At 45.3% G+C, this 21,703-nt stretch overlaps 2 protein-coding genes across 2 annotated transcripts in view; one reads left to right on the top strand and one right to left on the bottom strand.

The window, feature by feature from the left end:
• Positions 1-876: 876 nt before the first annotated feature.
• On the bottom strand, positions 877-17,291 carry apba2a (amyloid beta (A4) precursor protein-binding, family A, member 2a). The gene is made up of 12 exons (XM_037683604.1): positions 17,188-17,291; positions 11,628-12,846; positions 11,367-11,471; positions 11,144-11,183; positions 10,917-11,062; positions 9,719-9,805; positions 9,440-9,625; positions 9,124-9,303; positions 8,814-9,026; positions 7,087-7,206; positions 6,868-7,008; positions 877-1,510 (listed from the first exon to the last, which is right to left on the bottom strand). Exons 2-12 carry the CDS (start codon positions 12,813-12,815, stop codon positions 1,439-1,441), a joined length of 2,478 nt encoding a protein of 825 aa, XP_037539532.1. The 5' UTR covers positions 12,816-12,846; positions 17,188-17,291; the 3' UTR covers positions 877-1,438.
• Positions 17,292-19,668: 2,377 nt separating this feature from the next.
• The window catches only part of fan1 (FANCD2 and FANCI associated nuclease 1), a 7,761-nt gene continuing 5,726 nt past the window's right edge, over positions 19,669-21,703 (top strand). Inside the window, exons 1-3 of the mRNA XM_037683577.1 lie at positions 19,669-20,891; positions 20,980-21,120; positions 21,215-21,416. Of these exons, the coding sequence (XP_037539505.1) occupies positions 19,877-20,891; positions 20,980-21,120; positions 21,215-21,416 (1,358 nt within the window). The 5' untranslated portion in view covers positions 19,669-19,876. The remainder of the gene's footprint in view (positions 20,892-20,979; positions 21,121-21,214; positions 21,417-21,703) is intronic.

Genomic DNA, 21,703 nt, shown 5'->3' with positions numbered 1-21,703 from the left:
CCTCCCTGCACTGGCTACCCATTCACCTTCGGATCCATTTCAAAATTCTCATGTATGTTTTTAAATCACTGAACAGTTCCGCCCCATCCTATCTCACTGATCTTCTGCAGCCATATGTCCCACCGCGCTCTCTGAGGTCAGCAGACCAGATGCTTCTCTCAGTCCCAGAAACCCGTCGTAAGCTCAGAGGTGACAGGGCTTTCTCTGTTGCAGGTCCACGACTGTGGAATGAGTTGCCACTGAGTGTCCGGCAGGCTCCCACACTCTCAGTCTTTAAGTCTCGCTTGAAGACCCACTTCTATTCTCTTGCCTTTAACACGGTGTGATTTGTTTTGGTCCGGTCTGTTCTCTACTCTGTTGGCCATTTTAGTTAGCTTCTGCTGCTATTTGTGTCTGTATTTCTATTTTATGTTTTCCTGTCCGCTGTGCATGTTTGTTTTCTTTTGTACAGCACTTTGGTTGGCCTTGTTGCTGTTTTAAGTGCTCTATAAATAAATTGGTATGGTATGGTATTTTGGACTTGATCCTGCTCGAATTAGCCTTTAGCTTGTTTGTCCAACTAGAAATAAACAACTTTTCCAAACTGAGGTCATTTAAAGAGCCATTCAAAACAGGTAAGATATTAACTACTCATGATATTGAATAGAACCCACTCTCAAAAGCTCTGAGCTATCCTTAAGTATCTTTAACAGGTAAAACTCAAATCTGACGTGTATTCATGTTTTGTGTTTGAAGTTTTCAGCAGTTTTTTTTTAATTTTGCAGCAACACAAAAATAAAATGAAAACAAAGACGAGTTTAATAAAGTGTATTTTCAGACTTCCTTATCGTTACAATCATTCAGTAATGTGTATCGATACATTCTTGAACGCCCCGATCAAAGTAACGATCACTCGATGTATGCCTCTGAACAAGAAGTGTGTCTATGGCCGTCGGTGTCACTGTAATGCAGAGCTCAGTGTCTTTGAACGTCCCATCTTTAAACATTTTAATACTGTTTTAGACAAACATGTCAGAATGAATCCCTGGTTTGTCACAATCACATGCATACTGTAATTTTGCAGGAGTAATCGGGCCTTCCCATCAAGTCCTTGAGTAACTCAAAGTATTTACAGCTTAACTGCAATTTTAAACCCCATCCACATTATAAAAAAATGACTAAATAAAAAATAAATGTGCTCATTTTATCTCTTCATAGGAAAATAATCATGACCATAAAGCTACTTCTCTTCAAACACCGTTGACTTCACGTACAGCACTACAGACAGTTTTCACATTATAATAAGGCCATTATGACGATGCAGTTCAAGATAAAAACCTGAAAACGAGAACCGGATGTTCTTTTACAGCATTGCAACAAGAGGCAAAAAAATAAATAAAATGATAGAAAAATAAATTCTCATCCAGAGAGCTGCAGCGGTCCGATCCGAGCAGGGTCCCTAAATGTAGATGGGTGTTTCCTGTCCGGTCAGCAGCCTGAACATGACAGCGGGCATGGTCTTCATGTTGATCTGAAGGCAGATGTGACAGGAGCAGAGTCGTTACACAGACATGTTTACACGAGTCCAGTTGTAGTCACATTAACTTACTGCCTTCTCCACCATCAGAGCAGTAAAAAAAACTATTTATTGTTTGATTGTAGTAGAAATAAATATTGGACAGAAAATATCAAATATACAGGTGCTGGTTATAAAATTACCCCTCCCTGGGCTGCCACCTTACCATGGTGGAGGGGTTTGAGTGTCCCAATGATCCTAGGAGCTATGCTGTCAGGGGCTTTATGCCCCTAGTAGGGTCACCCATGGCAGACAGGTCCTAGGTGAGGGACCAGACAAAGTGCAGCCCAAACACACCCCTATGATGAAAAACACAAATGGACCTAGTGTTCCCTTGCCCGGACGTGGGTCACCGGGGCCCCACTCTGGAGCCAGGCCTGGAGGTGGGGCACGTGGGCGAGCGCCTGGTGGCCGGGCTTTTACCCATGGAGCTCGGCCGGGCACAGCCCGAAGAGGAGACGTGGGTCCCCCTTCCTATGGGCTCACCACCTGTGGGAGGGGCCAAAGGGGTCGGGTGCAATGTGGGATGGGTGGTGGCCGAGGGCGGGGACCCTGGCGGTCTGATCCTCGGCTACAGAAGCTGGCTATTGGGACGTGGAATGTCACCTCACTGGTGGGGAAGGAGCCTGAGCTGGTGTGTGAGGCTGAGAGGTTCCGGCTAGAAATAGTCGGACTCACCTCTACACATGGCTCTGGCTCTGGAACCAGTTTCCTTGAGAGGGGCTGGACACTCTTCCACTCTGGAGTTGCCCCTGGTGAGAGGCGCCGAGCAGGCGTGGGCGTACTAATTGCCCCCCAACTTGGTGCCTGTGTATTGGGGTTCACCCCCGTGAATGAGAGGGTGGCCTCTCTCCGCCTACGTGTGGGGGGACGGGTTCTGACTGTCGTTTGTGCTTATGCACCAAACGGCAGTTCAGATTATCCACCCTTTCTGGAGTCCTTAGAGGGGGTACTGGAAAGTGCACCTTCTGGGGACTCCCTTGTTCTGCTGGGGGACTTCAATGCTCATGTGGGCAATGACAGTGAGACCTGGAGGGGTGTGGTTGGGAGGAACGGCCCCCCTGATCTGAACCAGAGTGGTGTTCTGTTGTTGGACTTCTGTGCTTGTCATGGATTGTCAATAACGAACACCTTGTTCAAGCATAAGGGTGTCCATATGTGCTCTTGGCACCAGGACACCCTAGGCCGCAGTTCGATGATCGACTTTGTCATCGTCTCATCTGATCTGCGGCCACATGTCTTGGACACTCGGGTGAAGAGAGGGGCGGAGCTGTCAACTGATCACTACCTGGTGGTGAGTTGGCTCCGATGGTGGGGGAGGATGCCGGTCAGACCTGGTAGGCCCAAACGTATTGTGAGGGTTTGCTGGGAACGTCTGGCAGAGTCTCCTGTGAGACGGAGTTTCAACTCCCACCTCCGGGAGAACTTTGAACATGTTCCAAGGGAGGTGGGGGACATTGAGTCTGAGTGGACCATGTTTCGTGCCTCTATTGTCGAGGCGGCTTACCAGAGCTGCGGCCGCAAGGTTGTCGGTGCCTGTCGGGGCGGCAACCCTCGAACCCGATGGTGGACACCGTCGGTGAGGGATGCTGTCAGGCTGAAGAAGGAGTCCTATCGGGCCTTTTTGGCCTGTGGGACCCCGGAAGCAGCTGATGGGTACCGGCAGTCCAAGCGACATGCGGCTCGGGTGGTTGCTGAGGCAAAAACTCGGGCATGGGAGGAGTTCGGAGAGGCCATGGAGAACGACTTCCGCACGGCTTCGAGACGTTTCTGGTCCACCATCCGGCGTCTCAGGGGGGGGAAGCGGTATGCCACCAACACTGTTTATAGTGGGAGTGGTTTGCTGCTGACCTCAACTCGGGATGTTGTGGGTCGGTGGGCGGAATACTTTGAAGACCTCCTCAATCCCACCGGCACGTCTTCCACCGAGGAAGCGGAGCCTGGGGACTCTGGGTCGGGCCCTCCAATCTCTGGTGCTGAGGTCACCGAGGTGGTTAAAAAGCTCCTCGGTGGCAGGGCCCCAGGGGTGGATGAGATCCGCCCAGAGTTCCTTAAGGCTCTGGATGTTGTAGGGTTGTGTTGGCTTACGCGACTCTGCAATGTTGCGTGGACATCGGGGGAAGTTCCCCTGGATTGGCAGACCGGGGTGGTGGTCCCCCTATTCAAAAAGGGGGACCGTAGAGTGTGTTCCAACTACAGGGGAATCACGCTCTTAAGCCTCCCTGGTAAGGTCTATTCGGGGGTTCTGGAGAGGAGGGTCCGTCGGATAGTCAAACCTCGGATTCAGGAGGAACAGTGCGGTTTTCGTCCTGGCCGTGGAACACTGGACCAGCTCTACACTCTCAGCAGGGTCCTGGAGGGTGCGTGGGAGTTTGCCCAACCAGTCTACATGTGCTTTGTGGACTTGGAGAAGGCTTTCGACCGCGTCCCTCGGGGGGCCCTGTGGGGGGTACTCTGGGAGTATGGGGTACCAGGCCCTTTGATACGGGCTGTTAGGTCCCTGTATGACCGGTGTCAGAGCCTGGTCCGCATCGCCGGCAGTAAGTCGGGCTTGTTCCCGGTGAGAGTTGGACTCCGCCAAGGTTGCCCTTTGTCACCGATTCTGTTCATAACTTTTATGGACAGAATTTCTAGGCGCAGCCAAGGTGTTGAGGGGATCCGTTTTGGTGGCCTCAGAATTGCGTCTCTGCTTTTTGCAGATGATGTGGTCTTATTGGCTTCATCAGATCGTGATCTACAGCTTTCACTGGAGAGGTTCACAGCCGAATGCGATGCGGCCGGGATGAAGATCAGTTCCTCCAAATCCGAGGCCATGGTCTTGAGCCGGAAAAGGGTAGAGTGCCCTCTCTGGGTCAGGGAGGAGGTCCTACCCCAAGTGGAGGAGTTCAAGTATCTTGGGGTCTTGTTCACGAATGAGGGAAAAATGGAGCGTGAGATCGATAGGCGGATAGGTGCAGCGTCTGCAGTGAAGCGGGCGCTGTACAGGTCTGTCGTGGTGAAGAGAGAGCTGAGTCAAAAGGCGAAGCTCTCAATTTACCGATCGATCTACGTTCCCACCCTCATCTATGGTCACGAGCTTTGGGTTGTGACCGAAAGAATGAGATCTCGGATACAAGCGGCCGAAATGAGTTTTCTCCGCAGGGTGTCTGGGCTCTCCCTTAGAGACAGGGTGAGAAACTTGATCATCCGGGAGGGACTCGGAGTAGAGCCGCTGCTTCTCCACATCGAGAGGAGCCAGTTGAGGTGGCTTGGGCATCTGTTTAGGATGCCTTCTGGACGCCTCCCTGGTGAGGTGTTCCGGACACGTCCCACCGGAAGGAGGCCCAGGGGAAGACCCAGGACACGCTGGAGGGACTACGTTTCTCGGCTGGCCTGGGAACGCCTTGGGATTCCCCCGGAAGAGCTGGCCCAAGTGGCTGGGGAGAGGGAAGTCTGGGCCTCCCTACTTAGGCTGCTACCCCCGCGACCCGACCCCGGATAAGCGGAAGAAAATGGATGGATGGATGGATGGTTATAAAATTAGAATATCATGAAAAAGCTGATTTATTTCAGTAATTCCATTCAAAATGTAAAACTTGTATTATATATTCATTCATTACACACAGACTGACATATTTCAAATGTTTATTTCTTTTAATGTTGATGATTATAATTGACAACTAATGAAAACCCCAAATTCAGTATCTCAGAAAATTTGAATATTACGTAAGACCAATAAAATAAAAAGATTTTTAGAAATGATGGCCAACTGAAAAGTATGAACATGAAAAGTATGAGCATGTACTTCATTCAATACTTAATTGTAGCTCCTTTTGCATGGATTACTGCAACAGTGGCATGGAGTCGATCAGTCTGTGTCACTGCTCAGGTGTGATGAGAGCCCAGGTTGTTCTGATAGTGGCCTTCAGCTCTTCTGGATTGTTGGGTCTGGTGTATCACATCTTCCTCTTCACAACACCTCATATATTTTCTATGGGGTTAAAGGTCAGGTGAGTTTGCTGGTCAATTAAGAACAGGGATACCATGGTCCTTAAACCAGGTACTGGTAGCTTTGTCACTGTGTGCAGGTGCCAAGTCCTGCTGGAAAATGAAATCTGCATCTCCATAAAGTTGGTCAGCAGCAGGAAGCATGAAGTCTCTAAAACTTCCTGGTAGATGCTGTGTTGACCTTGGACCTCAGAAAACGCAGTGGACCAACACCAACAGATGACATGACCCCCAAACCATCACTGACTGTGGAAACTTGACACTGGACCTCAAGCAACATGAATTCTGTGCCTCTCCTCTCTTCCTCCAGACTCTGGGACCTTGATTTCCAAAGGAAATGCAAAATGTACTTTCATCAGAGAACATAACTTTGGACCACTCAGCAGCAGTCCCAGGTGAGACACTTCTGACACTGTCTCTTGTTCAAGAGTGGCTTGATACAAGGAATGAGACAGTGTCAGAAGTGCTGAAACCCATGTCTTGCATACGTCTGTGCGTGGTGGTTCTTGAAGCACTGACTCCAGCTGCAGTCTACTCTTTGTGAATATCCCCCACATTTTGGAATGGGTTTTGTTTCTCAATCCTCTCCAGGGTGCAGCTATCCCTATTGCTTGTACACTTTTTTCTACCACATCTTTTCCTTCCCTTCGCCTTGGACACGGAGCTCTGTGAACAGCCAGCCTCTTTAGCAATGACCTTTTGTGTCTTGCCCTCCTTGCGCAAGGTGTCAATGGTCGTCTTTTGGACAACTTTCAGTCAACAGTCTTCCCCATGATTGTGTAGCCCACAGTAGTGATGGTAGTATGAAACATGCAGCATGTTTTATATATGTGTGCATATGTGTGCATCCAGCATTATCATAAAATTAGGACAGTTTCATTTGACTTCTGTGATGAAGTAGCTGTTCTTTCCTCTTATCTTTAAAGTTTAGCAGATTGTTTCCTGTCCCGTGTTGTTGGATGTTGCAGGGCTTTGAAAAAGACTGGTCAGTTTGTTGTAGCGCCACAGAAAAACTACTGGACGTAGAATCTGTTTCTTAAACTATTGGGTTTTCTTATGTTTGCAAGATTTGTGCTTTACCTAATAAATAAATACTTGAAGTCATTGACAAAGTACTTTAGTTTGAAGATTTGCACTCGGTGAAATAAATAAATTTCCTAAAAGTAACTGAAATTACAAATAGCCTATATTTTTATCTGCCATTTTAAAAATAAAATACATGTTGTTTCACTTGTGTGTCAAACTGCTCTGAACCGGTCCCGGTCTGCGAGCACCGTCTGCATGTCGGCGTGTTTGTGTGGTGCTGCGTCACCATGAGCCCTTACCTCACCCACGGAGACAGACAGGGTTTGAACAATCTTCTCGTGTGCCATAGCAACAACGCTCTGACCGTTAATTTCAATGATCCGGTGTCCGACGCGAACGCCGCCTCTCTCAGCAATGCCTCCACGCATCAGACTGCAGATCTGAAACCCAGCAGGACTGAAGGTCAGTGGGCCACTTTCACCATGAAGACCTTCTGCTTCACGACTGGGTTTACTTACGATGCCGTTCTGAACACTGAAGCCAAGCTGAAACTTGAGGTCGGGTCTTTTGATGAGGACTGTGGTGACGGGAGGGCAGCTCACGATACTCAGCTTTACCTTCACCTGATTCTTTAAACCCTGGAGTCAAATGCTGCCATTTAAAACGACCAGAAACAGCTTAAAACAGCATTAATTAGCTTATTTTAGCTGTGACAACCCTCCTGCTGCCCATGGGTCAAACCCTGAGGCCTCGGTCAAATTTAATCACAAACCAGGAGAAGTTTATTGAGTTTATAATGAGAATCACATTATAGTAAGAGCCAGTGGATTTGAAGCAAAGTAGCAGCAAACTAAGAAAACAAGCTTTGAAATGTTTTAACCGTGTTTATGATGATCATGTAAATCAAAGAACTCACAGGATGATGTCGTTTTATGACTAAACTTCCATTAGTTTGTTAATTTATTAAAGGTCTGCAACCTTTATGTTTAAAAAAGTCATTTCAATCATGTTTCCTACAAAAATAGTTTAGTAAAGCAGAAAACACTTCTTGGCTCTTAAAAAATAAACATACTATGATGATTTTTATGATATTCTATGTATTATAAATAAAACTACAGTTTATGTTGTGATGTTAAACTGTACTTTTTAAAATGTTTAGAATAAAACCCACAGGATTTTGATGCTTTCTTGTTTAGAATAAAGACCGGACTGAGTCCTTCCTATAGACAAACACATCAACTTGACTTATAGTAAAATGAAGCATTCAGGAACCTCTGTAAATCCTCAAAAAGACAATCTTCATGCACTTTGTTAAATCTTTCATCAGAGGCAGACCTTTGTATTTCGTTTCCACAATCCTAAAGAAACTTAGCTGAATGCTTCCAAGACGTCGTATTTCAATGCATTAAAATCTACATTGCGCAAATGATGTGAAAAACTAATTCCTGCATTTTCATCAGTTTGTCTTAAACATGTTGAAAAATATAAATGTTCTGGTGGATTTGGAAGATGACTGCATGTAAAAGAGTTTCAAAAACATAATGGAGACAAACTACAGTATAGCCTCAACAATACAACAGATCACAGACACAAAGTTTGTTTTCTCAGTCATCCAGGTATATAACAACAAAAAAGGTTGAATCATGTCATCTGGACTTCGTTTTTTTGTTAAAAAGAAACGTTTCGCCCCTCATCCAAGAGGCTTCGTCAGTCTGAGGCCTAGCCATCTGGTATTACCCAGATGTTCTAGTGAAAATATAAGACATATTTAGCTGATTCTGCTGATGAAATGATACTTTGTAGAAAACAGTGCACGCAGTGCATGTATAATAACTGATATGTCAACTAATGTCCATTAATAGCCCGAGTTCACAAAGGAAGCCCAACCCACTTTAGAATTAAAGCAATTCTGCTGCAAAATGTTTGAACAGGTAAGTTTAGATGCAAACGTCACTCAGGTTCACTCAGGTTCATGTTGTAGTCCAAGTTACAGGGAGCCACATCAGAGGGTCTGAAGATCCAGATGTGGCTCCAGAGGCACAGGTTGCAGACACCAGTTTTATCCACATCTTCTTTAAGAAGATCAGCAGAAACTATAGCAGATTTGTGCACAATTCATTTTGTGCAACTTATGTCTCCTGTACAGCTCATTAAAATGCACCTGATTCATATTTACCTGAGTTACGTGATTTCAGATTAAAAGCGTGTTTAAGGAGTGACTGGATGTGCCTGGTGTTTTCCTTACCTTGATGATGCCCTGGCAGGTAGCCAGCGGCAGCCCCACCAGACTTGTGTCATTGATGGACATGATCTGGTCCCCGACGCTGAGTTTTCCGGAGCGAGCGGCGGGGCCACTGTTCAGCATGCTGGCCAGGATGACGGTGGGCAGGATGGAGCCCCAGCCGGACTCCACTATCACCACACCGAGGCTCTCGCCTTTCTGCTTCTCCACATGCAGCTGGTGCACACATCAACAAGCAGCACTGAGGTCCAAAGGACTGGATATTTCAGATGGAGTCATTTCTTTCGTTGAATCTACGCACAGCTTGGCTCACCTCTTTGCAGTTCTCAGAGTTTGAGAAATGAACGAGGTCATCGTGGTACATTTCCTGGGAGCTGATGATGTCGCTGTATTGTTTGTGGCTCAGGTCGGTCGGGTTGATGCCGTTGGCTCGCAGGAACTCTCGGTAGGCCACGCTAAAAGCCTGGCCAATGGACTGGGCGATCAGCTGGGCCTGTTAGAGAGGAGCATGTGGAGAGGGAAACTGAAAACCTATCCAACATGACCGCAACAAGAATGAATGAAAGATTATAAATGCTTTGAGCAGCCACAGACTAAACGAGATGTGTGACACAGACAGCAGCACTTACATCCTCTGACTCAAAGATGTAGCAAATCATTCTGTACTGACTCTTCCCTTCGCTGTTGGAGTCGGACGATTCAGAGAAATCCTCCGATGAGGCCTGAGACATGCGCCTCCGTGCCATCAGAACCACGATGCTGCCGATGTCAGCGATGTAGGAGATGGTCCGCAAGGCACTGTCCATCATCGTCTCCTGAAGACAGGGAACAAAATCAGCGGAAAGGTTTCAAATCGTTGTTAAAAACAAAAGGCTGACTCTTCACAGAATGCTCTGAGAAGCACTGACCTGCGTGTCAGCGTTCAGTACTTTAACAGCTTTCGTGGAGATGAAGAGGTCCACTTCTGTCATCATCTGAGACTCTTCATTCTGGCTCTGCAAAAGAAACAACTTTAATCAGGATGCTTTATACAAACTGTTAGCTCATTACCGAGACACATTTGGAGGATGAGCAGAAGGTGGCGAGCATCTCTAGGCCTGTCACGATAACAAATCTTGATGGGCAATTAATCGTCTCAGAAATTATTGTGATAAACGATAATATCATTTAAAATTTGACAATAATTAGTAATTATTGTCAAATTTAAGAAGAAATGTTGATTGGTTTTGTGTGTAGTACCTTTTGTGATCATTGGATGGCAGTATAAGACTGTTTGAACTGAAGGATGGATAGTGAGGGATCGAGAAGTGTGTCTCTTTAAGAAAAATGGGAGGGAGGCCCCTTGACGTGACATGGGCTGTCTCCATCCATTATCTTTACCCGCTTATTCCATTTTGGGTCACGGGGGTCGGCGGTGTCTCTCCTTCCTTTTTTATCCATTTCTCAAAATGGTGGACACCCGGTGTGGTTTGAGCTCTTTAGCATAGCATTTGTCACACAAAGCTTTTAATTAAAAAAAAAAAAAAAAAATCAGTAAACAAGTTCTCAGCTTCTTTTTGTAGAGAAAAACAACTTTTTACACAAAGGCACAGGTTTCAACTGTGAATTTTGGAGCTTCGACAAGACGGAGGTTTTTTCCCCGAGGTCGGCCTGTTAGCTTAGCTCGTAGCTTAGCTTCTCAGCTTAGCTGCTTTTAATGATCCAAAAACGTGATTTTTGGATCGTTAAAACAAATTTTAAAGCAAAACGAAAAAGGGAGGGGTCAGTGAAGAGCACTGGAGTTGAGCCTTTTGTCATCCAGTGTCTTCAGTAGAAAGAGAGACACGACGAAACGATAAAGCTGATAAATGAAAATGAGTTGATAATTTTCATTCATCGTGCGATTAGTTGATTTATTGTTTACTGCGACAGACCTAAGCATCTCAACTGTTGGGAAAATAAATCAATTCAAAATTCTAAATCCAATCCCTAATCTTAAAACCACGTTTAACTCTCAAAAGTCACATGAAAACATTCACGTAAGGTGAGTTTCTGACAAGTGTTGGACCCTGTGGTGATATTAAAAACAAACAGCTGATCTGGCTCATTTGGCTGAAGGTGGACTACCTTGATGTGGCTGACGGCTTCGTGGGCCTGCGACATTCGGACCGACTTGGACGGGTTTTTATCAGACAACACCTGAGTGCATCCGAGGTAATTAGCAGCGAAGATGATCCCGTCAATGAGGTCCTCCGGCTCGCAGGGACCTGGAACTGGGCCCCGAAACAAAACGCTGAACAGTCAAGACACGTGTATTTAAAGAGTAACATTCAAGAATATTTAAAGATATTTACCATCTTCAAAGCTGGGAAAAGAAGTAGCTTCTTGTGTTTCCTTTAAAAAGAATAAAAGTATTATTAAACTAGAAGACAAAATGATCCGTGGACGTGAAATAAGCAATAATTGTACATTTAACTCAAAGTGGTGACTTCCAGTAAAACCAGTTTACATGGCAGACAGTGAATCTTAAAGCTGCTGGATCTCCTCTTTGACCTATTTTGTAAAACAAATCTCCACCTTGGGAGAGTTGCTGTCCTCTGCAGAGACGAACTCCGGACAGGGAGGCCTCCTCTGCAGCTCCTGCTCCTCCTCAGGCGTCATGGCTGTGCTCAGCTCCTCATCCTGCACACACACACACACACAAGACAACACCCTGGAACAGTTTGTTTTCTGTGAAATGTGATTGAATCCGCTCTGAGGCGCAGCGGCTCTTGAATGGCCACACATGAGAGTCCAGATTAGATCTGAAAGAAGACTAGCTCCGTTTGCCTTCCTTACCTGCTCGGGTTTCTCCAGCCCTCTCGGCGTCTCCTCGGGGGACTCCTCCTGTTGTTCTGCCGTGTGATGAGGATCCAGAGATGGTTTCATCGCCCCAGGTTGGATTTCCTGGCTGACAGCAGTGGAGGGACTGGATGCAGGAGGACTCTCCCTCTGGGGCAGGGCCTTCTGAGAGCCTGGAGGTGACTGAGGAGGAGGAGGACGGTGGGGCGGTGGAGGAGGATGATGGTGCTTACTGGAACCAGACCTGTCCTTGGACCTGACTGCAGACTTTTTGCAGTCCTTGGACAAAGTCTTTGGACGCTGCTCGGCGCTGTTGGTCCCACACCCTTTGATCCCAGGAACAGTGTGCTCAGTTTCTCCTCCTGCCCCCCTCCTCCCTCGTCCTTTACCCTGCCGCTCATTCTCCTTCGGACCCCCGCAGGATGGCTCACCCTTCTTCCCAGCTCCTGGAGCATTGTGGTGTCTTGTGGCTCGTGTTTCCTCCTCCCTTTTTCGTTCCTGACTTCCCTTTTTGACTTTTTTATTCTCACTGGGCTGGTGGAGGCCGCCCGGCCTCTGAGCAGTCTCCGTCTGAGCCAAGTCCTCCATGAACTGAGCTCCATCCAGCACCTTCTCTAACTCCTCTCCATCACTGAGGAGGAGCCTGTCCCCCTGGACCAGTTTCACTCCCTCCTCTGCTTCGTCTGCAGCAACCACTGCACAACGAGACATAAAGCGGTGACCAGCCTTGTGCAGTTTGGCATCTGATTGTGATCCCTCGCACTTTTTGGTGCCATGGCATGACCTGGGTGTGATGGGGTCGGCTGCAGAGCTCTCAGGTACATTCTCACCTCCTGTGTGCTTTACATCCTCAGGAAAGTGCTGTTTGTAGAAGCTGGCATTCAGGTGCAGCACCTCATCGTAGTCCTGCTCGACGTCGGAGCTCACGTTGTCGTACTCGGAGCCGGCGTCCTGCATGTCCTCGGGGCCCGGGTCACAGCTGGTGTACAGGTGCGCTGCAGACACAGGAGGAGTCAGCTGCTCGCCGCCGTCATCCTTCAAGGAACAAGGTGGTTGCTGCGTCGCCTTTTTAACCGAGCCCTGCTGCTGTTCTTGGCCCGCTCTTGTAAGTCCGACCCCGGGGCACGACGGAGGGCTGACAGCCAGAATCCTGGAAATGGTTCCGGGCTGTTTCCCATGAGCCATAACTGGCCCCTTAAATCCACTACCTTAAACCCTGTGAAAAGACAAACATGGACACGTTTTCACAGAACACTGTAAACCGCCATGTGACTTTTTGAACAGAACATCATTCACACAGTAAAATACTCTCATTCTGTGTAAAAAGTTAGGAAAAAAATACATTTAATGTGGTTTGAAGTAGAAACTATTTGAGACAACTAAACCGAGTCAATCATTGTTTTCCTGTTTATTTTCCTGTATACTATTGCAAGCTAGCTGCTTCTGCATACTCTGGGTTTCAGACAAAACATTCAATAATTCAGAAGAAAGGTACTATGATTTATATTTTTTGTAACTTTGATATTTAAAAAAGATATTTATGTACAAGTATTTATCCTATAGAACTACATTAAGAGCTCTACACTTTCAAAAATACTGCATTCTTCTGCTTCAGCGTACGTTCTCATTTTTTTTTTTTTTTAGCTACTGTTTTGGTACTTTTAGCTTTAATATTTTGTTCTGCCAACTTTAACATTTAGCTAGACTTTTGGTACTTTAGCTATTGGCTACCGTTCTACTACTTTTGAGTACTCATTTGCTACTGTTTAGCCAATGTTGTGCTACTTTTAACTACAGTACTGCTACATTTAGTCCTGATGCAAGCTCAATAATCCAAGTAGAAAAATCTAAAAAAGTTAAATCTGGTCCTCTGGACATTCAAAAAAACAACTTTTTTAGAGTCAGAGTCAGAGTTTCTTTATTGTCATTCGCACCTCATGTGGTACATGTGGTGGAGCGAAATTATGTACACAGGGTCCCAGTTACATCCAACAATAAAATGTAAAAGAAAAATAGTAATAACATCTAAGATATGAACTAAGAAAAACATCAACTAAATATACAATAAGCACTCATAACATAAAACATTGAACATCAGCACAAACATGAACATGAGTCTGTGTGAGCAGATGTGCACGCATGAACACGTCAACATTGAAACAGATCAGCAGCAACATGAAACAGATCAGCAGCAACATGATGTGGTTTTTCACAGTGATTATTCTAGTTAGAGATTCATGAGTCTAACAGCCTCAGGGTAGAAGCTGTTCCTCAGTCTAGTGATTCTACACTTAATGCTCCTTAACCTCCTTCCTGAGGGGAGTGGGGCAAAAAGTGTGTGTGCTGGGTGAGTGTGGTCCTTCATGATGCAGGTGGCCCTCTTCCTGCATCTGGAGGTGTAAATGTCTGTGGTGGTGGGGAGTCTGACTCCGACAGTCTTCTGTGCAGCCTTCACCACTCTCTGCAAAGCTTTTCTTTCTGCAGCTGTGCAGCCTCCATGCCACACATTGATGCTGGAGCACAGGATGCTCTCCACTGCACACCTGTAGAAGGAGGTGAGGACTGAGCTTCCCAGACCAGCTCGCCTCAGCCGTCTGAGGAAGTAGAGTCTCTGATGAGCTTTCTTGATCAGGCTGGTGGTGTTGTTGCTCCAGCTGAGGTTGTCATTCATATGTACACCCAAGTACTTGTAGCTGGAGACCACTTACACCACATATCCTTTTATGTTCAGGGGGGTGTAGGTGTTTTTGTTCCTTCTGAAGTCCACAATCATCTCCTTTGTCTTCTTCACATTGATGTGAAGGTTATTCTCTTTGCACCAGCTCTCCAGGTGTTCCACCTCCCGCCTGTAGCTGGACTCATCATTGTTTGTGGTGCATCCCACCACTGCTGTATCATCTGCAAACTTTACAATGTGACAGCCTGGATGGGTAGCTGCACAATCATACGTGAGCAGAGTAAACAGGAGGGGGCTCAACACACATCCCTGAGGAGAGCCAGTGCTGAGTGTTATGGTGGAGGAGGAGAGGTTGTGGATCCTCACTAACTGTGGTCTGTTTGTTAAGAAGTCTAGTACCCAGTTGCAAATGGAGGGGCTTAGTCCTCATGTGAATAGTTTGTCCATCAGGGTTTGGGGGATCATGGTGTTGAAGGAGGATGTGAAGTCCACAAAGAGCATATGGACGTAAGAGTCCTGCTCCAGGTGGGTGAGAGCAGTGTGGACCACAGAGGAGATGGCATCCTCTGTTGATCGGTTATCATGGTATACATACTGATGAGGGTCCTCATTGATGTTTGTTTTTATGTGAGTTGTGACCAGTTTTTCAAAGCATTTAGCGACTATCGGGGTGAGGGCCACTGGCCGATAGTCATTCAGACCAGTCACTGTAGAGCTTTTAGGAACTGGGATGATGGTGGCAGTCTTCAGGTAGGTGGGAACTGTCTCCAGGGTAAGTGAGGTGTTAAAGATGTCTGCCAGCACCTCGCAGAGCTGATCGGCACATTCCTTCAACACTTTTCCGGGGATGTTGTCTGGGCCAGTTGCTTTGTGTGGATTAATCCTCCTGAAGGTACTCCTTACTTCTGCTGAGGTCACGCTGAGATGCTCTTCATCCGGTGGTGAGGTGAGTCTGGTGCTGGGTGACCAAAGTGTGCATAGAACTTGTTGAGGGCATCAGGCAGAGATGGGTCTTTGGGGTATTGTTCACTCCTTCCTTTATAATCTGTTAAGCACTTAATGCCCCTCCACATGCTCTGTGGGTCTTGTGAGGTGAATTGACCCTCGATCCTCTGTGCATATGTGGCCTTGGCCTTCTTAGATGCTACATTTAGTGTTTGGGGGGATGCGGTAGCTCAGTGGTCAGTGCCACAGCCTCATAATGCTGAGGCTGTGGGTTCGAGGCCAGGTTTAGCCAGGAACAGCATTCAGTGTAAAACAATTGACAACTCTTTTGTGCGAGTTCGCTCGTTGTGGCGACCCCTTCAGAAGGCAGCAGCTATAAAAAACAACAACTGCCACTTTTATCTTTTCTACTATTTTAAGCTTTTATTTAGTCTTTTCATTCTTTTAGCTAGGCTCTTGCTACTTTAAGACACTTCTTCTCCATTTAGCTTTTAACATCTTAACACAGCAGCTTTTTTCTTTTTTAAGCAGATATGTACCTAACAGATGAATTTAAATAAAGTTTATTTATCCGACCCTTTTTATTCTGTATATTAAAAGGAAGAAGACAAAAACAATTGTTGATTCAGGATCAAAGATGCTCACGATGGGCTTTAGCACCCCTCATTTATCATGTTTTACACAAACAGTCTGTTTTCAGAGTCCGTCCTCATTTAGTTTTGACAAAAACCTGAAGTAAAACTGCTTCGACTGATCCAGACTTCTTTGACCCTCATATCTATGACCCAGGACCTCTGTCTGTTAATCAACTTTTGACATATTAATGTTTTTAGTAGATACTTGATCTGGACTAAAGCAGAATGTAACAAAATTACAAAAACACAAATAATCCAAAATTTAAGACCCATTTACTTATGAGCCACACCCAATTTATTACAGTAAACCCAAACAGGTAGCACAAAAATACACTAAAACTTTATTTATTTATGTGTTTTACTTCCTATTTCTCATTGCTTAAAGTCAACAATCCCTGTCTTTAAAAAAAAAAACTCAGTTTTTGTTAGATTTTCTTTTTTTAACTTTAGTTCAGAAAGTCGACATGTTATTAGTTAACATTGAACAATATCCACATCTAACAGTAGCACTTGCTTTTATTATTATATTTTATAACAAATGAAACATACAAGTATCATATATTTATGAAATGTTTAGATTTTTCTGTGTAAAACCCTGAGGATCCATCAGGTCCAGCGTCTCTCGGTCACATCTGTTTGTGATGAAGCGTCTGCTCGGAGTGATGGAGCCACTGGACAAGCCCACGAGAAACATGTCACACCCTCATCCAAGCATTTAGGCTTTTTGAGTGAACAAAACAACAGCTCAGGATAAGGTGCACACACTGCATTGATCACATCGGATTATGGCCTCATCATTTATAAAAACCTTATAATCCCTGCATGCAGACCTAATCATGACCTCTCCGTGGTGCTGAACTGAAAATTAAACCAACTGGGTTTATCGTGGGCTCCCTGGTGCAGCTTTCATGCATCTGTACTGCCCTTGACGTGGTTTGGATGGTATGAAAGCCACCACTGAACTTCTTACCGCAGCCTGCAGGGGTGCTTGTTGTGGGGGGGCCCCGCTGCATATCCTACATGTCGATAAGATAATCTGATATACGGTTTCCTCCTTTGTGTGTGGTGCACTCAGATGATGCAGCTCTCACTCATAGGTTTACAGTCGGAGTGAGATCCTGATGCTGATGCTGCGTTTCACATCGACCTTGATTTGAAGCATCGAGGCTGCGGGACATGAAGATGCGGCTCAGCACCGCATCCAGCCTCCAGCTCCGCCATGACAAAGACCAACACCTCCACATGCGTCCCTATCACAACCCCGCAAGCCTCCACATAGGTACATGTGTGCGCCACTTACCGACATGAGGACGGTGGGCGGCCCTCTTTGTGCAGACGCCCGCATGTGTTGATCAGATGAGATTGAGGAGGGGACAGGAGGGGAGGGGGTGAATAAAAGCCACCGCAGCCGCCCAGGAACCTGTGTAGATAATAATAATAATCAATCGCACTTTGATTTAAACTAGAAACACTTCCATAAATATTTAGAGCACACAAAAACCCTGATTATGCCAAGTAAAGCTTAAATATATATATATATATATTTCCTGCGTCATGTCCTGGTACATTTGTGAATAAATACGCAGATTGTGCTTTTCCCCTTACTTATATGTGGTATGAACTTTAAAACACGTGTGCATGAAAGTAAACAAACATTTCTATATACGATTCAAAAAGTCATTGTTTCTTTTGTGTGTGTGTGGGGGGGGGGGGGGGATCGATTTATCTGGGATCGATTTTGAACACTTAAAACATCTTCCGGTTTTGTAAGTGGGAGTTCCGTTTCTTTTTTATGAGCCGCGTCATTTGGCTCCTCATGAACCAGATGTTTTCCACTGTCAAACAGCTTGGAGCTCTTGTATTTAAGTTTTGGTATTTTATTAATATGTGTGCATAAACATATAGAATACTGATACATTTCAAAATGATATATGCTTTGAATTCAATAGTTTTTGTATCTAATGTTTGATTGAAAAAAAAATATATATATTATCTTTCAGTCTCTGCTGTGCACCAACTTTATCACTTTCTGTTGCACTGCTATTCCCTTCTATTTTTATCTGATTGATTTTGTTTGGTTTGTTTTCATTCTTGATTGTGGTGTGCTTTAGTTGTAATCTGAAGCCAGAATATCTTGGTTCCAAGTCAGAGAAGTCAACTATAATGCCACTTAAAGTCGGGGGGTCCTCCCCCAGAGAATTTTGATTAAAGTAGATACCATTTTCTGCATTCTGGTGTATTTTACAAAGGTTTATTACAGTATATTAACATGAAACAAAAGATGTAAACTCTGTTATTATTAAAACCTCCATGATTGCAAAGCGTTCATAAAGCAACAGCGCTGCAGCTCTGCAGGTAAGGGGCGTTCACTTCAGGACAAATTGAGGTTGCTGACTGGTCAGCTGCTGACGGGATTGATTGACAGGTGGGTCGAGGATCTGACTACTGCAAAAATAATAATAATTAAAAAATAATAATAATCATAGAGTTTTACAGGCCCGTTTAACTGCATGCTGCCATTTATTCAATATTTATTCCATATTTTGGTGACTCTAAGGTGGGGACAGTCTATGTTGACGCACAGACAGAGCGACTCGACCTCAGTCTGTCAGTCTCTTGACATCTGCGTCCTCAGGCCTGTAGATAAACCACCTGCAGCTCCTCAGTAAAATGATCATAGGGCTTTTGTCAGGCAGGCGCCCACCCTGGGACAACAAAAACTGACTACAGTATTTAGCGCTTTGTCGCTGGCTTAGAAAAGAGTTGCTCTCAATCCTCCTCTCAATTCAGAGAAATGTCCTGGTCACTCCGCCATCGCTTCAAATACTCTGACTGCACAACAAACAGCTTTATGAGCCGAGACCATGGTCTCTCTTTTGCAGTTCAGTGAAAGTTCAGATAACTCCTGCAGTGATCCACACATCAGGTTGTTCACAAAAGCACAGGAACTTATGCGTATAGCACAAAACTTTAATTATATTTTTGAGTTTTTTTTCAATAAAATTGCCCATGACTTTGAACTTTTAGGGGCTGAGATTTTTTAAAGAGCAGAAGTGGAACTGTGAAGCGACAGCTCTGATGTGATATTAGGAAGCTTGTTCTGTTTTAAAATTAGTATTTATGTAATTATTTTCAGATTACATATCCAATATAGGTTTTATATTCAAGGCAGTCATATTTGTTCATATTATTATTAAGCCTGAGAGTTACTGGATCCAAGCAAACAGTTACTGGAACACACCCTGTTAATAAAAGGGAGTTCCTGGATCCTGTTCCGACAAGATCTGGCTCAAATTAATCCTGTCAGGGCCATGTGGTACAACCATGAGATTTAGCATTTAGACACGCCCACCCCCGCGCACTTCTCCCCTTTACCTGGCTTCCTTTTTCTCAGTGAAAAAACAAAGGAGAAGCATTTGTCTATGGGACTGAAGAGAATAACATTTAAAAAAAATTAGGAGGAGGAAAAAATAAAACTAGGAATGACTTTGTACTCTCAGCAACTCTGTTCTTATCGTTCGTTGTAAAGAGCCGTTCAAACAATCCGGATCGTTCACGAACGTCACATCTCTAGTCTTGTAATGATTTTAGCTTAGCAGTGCAGTTTGCATCTTATTGAGTATTGTATATAACAAAATACAGACAGACAGCACATTTAAAATATATATATATAAAATTAAAGGCTCTCGAACAAGAACCACATGATTGTTCGCGAGAATGAGCCGGTACATGGAGCTCAGTTCCGACACATCTGCACTCCATTGGTGATGCCTGAGAAGCGGCGGGATTGTTGTCATCAGTGCTGCTGCTAGCTGCTAGCAACACGCTTACCAGGTCGTAAATTTGTCGTTTTTATGTTTTTATTTTATTTTATTATTATTTTCCTCAAATGTAATCGAGCTTCTCTCAACATTTTATTCTTCGTGAAGTATGCAACAACAACAAGCGCTCGGAAAACCTCGTTTTGACCGAGTTTCACCGCTTTAAAGATGACAGAAAGCTTCCGGGGGGACAAACTGAAGCGGAGCTTGTCTCTGTCCAAGAAGAAGAAGGTGGAAGCTGGAAGTTCTGCCAGCAGCACCACAATCACGTCGTTCTTCAGCAGCCGGCCCCCACCGGAGCTGGCCTGCCCCCTGTGCGGCCTGCTGGTCCCCAGGTTCCGGATCAATGAGCACATCGACCTGCAGTGTCACAACTTTGAGAGGGGAGACAGCCCTTCAGGAAGTTCTCATGTCGTGTCAAACAGCCAGGTGCCACCTAGAAGCAGTCTCCCAAAGTCTCCAGAGCTGGATCACAAAGTGGAAACAAGAGGAACAAAAACGAGCCCATATTTCAAAACCAGTATCTGTGAGCAGACACCACTGGAGATAAACAAGTCTGTGGTCAGGACCATTGAGTTAGGAAGTCTGTCCTCCAAGTTATCCAGAAAACATCACAACACACCTGAGAGACGACCCACAGAGGACAATCCCAGGGAGACGCTCAGTAGCTCTCAGAAGGAAAATGTTCTGATCCCGAGATTAGAAGACGAGGAAGTCCTATCCTCCAGTGTGGACGCTCCATCATGTTCAGAAACAGGACACAAAGCATCAACGTCACACCAGCCCAGTCCTTCCAAACTAACGAAGAGGAAAAAGGGTGGCCGAGCACTTGGTTTCCAAAAGAAATCAAAATATGAGGAGAAAGGTGTGGAGCCGGAGCAGGCTTCATCTTGTCAAAGCATAGAGACGACTAACGTGAATCAGCGTGAAACTGAGGTTTCTTCTTCCTGTGGTCCAGATGTGACTTCAGAAGAGACCTGTCAACAAAACGTTGCAGGGATCAACGGAGATTCAGGGCCAGGATCTGGTGCTGCGGAGAACCAGAGCTCCAATACGTCCTCACTCCCCTACTACCTCCGTAACTTCTGCACCGTGCTGCACGCTGTGTTGGAGAACGAGGACGACAGGGCTCTGTTCAGCCAGGACGACATGTCGGCTGTGCACGCGTTTGAGCGCTTGTCAGGTGCGTTCATGCAGCAGTTGATTAAGCGGTTTAAGAAAAAGTGACAAATGACAAAAATGAATGAATCATTTGTTTTTATCTCGTGCAGTCGTGGCTCAGAAGCTGTATGTGAGGCTCTTTCAGAGGAAACTGAGATGGCTTCAGGTTCATAAACTGGATTATGAGGAGATCTGCTGTAATCTGGGACCTGTAGCACAGGAACTGGTTCAGAGTGGTTTTCTACAGACCGGTAAATAAGTCAAACAAATATTCACTCTGCTGCATCAGAACAGAAACACATGTTTTTAAATGCATCACTGTCTGCTTGTGTTAATGCATCGAAGAGGAGGACCTGGAGGACCTTGGGGAGGCTCTGGATCTCCTGCCGGCTCCTGAACTTAAAGCTCTTGCTAAGACTTTCCACCTGGGCGGTTCTGGCACGCAGAAGCAGCAGTTAGTTGATGGACTTCTCCGCCTAAGCAAACAGAAGTCTTTCTTCTATCCGGCCTCCGCTCAGAGCAACATCGGGACGGTCATCCTCAGGCGGTGAGATTGATTTTCCACTCTGTGATTGATTTTCACTTTGTTTGATGTTTCACTCTGTGATTGATTTTCACTTTGTTTGATGTTTCACTCTGTGATTGATGTTTCACTCTGTGATTGATTTTCCACTCTGTGATTGATGTTTCACTCTGTGATTGGTTTTCCACTCTGTGATTGATGTTTCACTCTGTGATTGATTTTCACTTTGTTTGATGTTTCACTCTTTGATTGATTTTTCACTCTGTGATTGATTTTCCACTCTGTGATTGATTTTCCACTCTGTGATTGAT

Source organism: Nematolebias whitei, chromosome 10 (assembly GCF_014905685.2).
Source record: "Nematolebias whitei isolate Nwh7 chromosome 10, NemWhi1, whole genome shotgun sequence".
NCBI lineage: Eukaryota > Metazoa > Chordata > Actinopteri > Cyprinodontiformes > Rivulidae > Nematolebias > Nematolebias whitei.
This window is presented reverse-complemented; position numbering and strand designations above follow the sequence as displayed.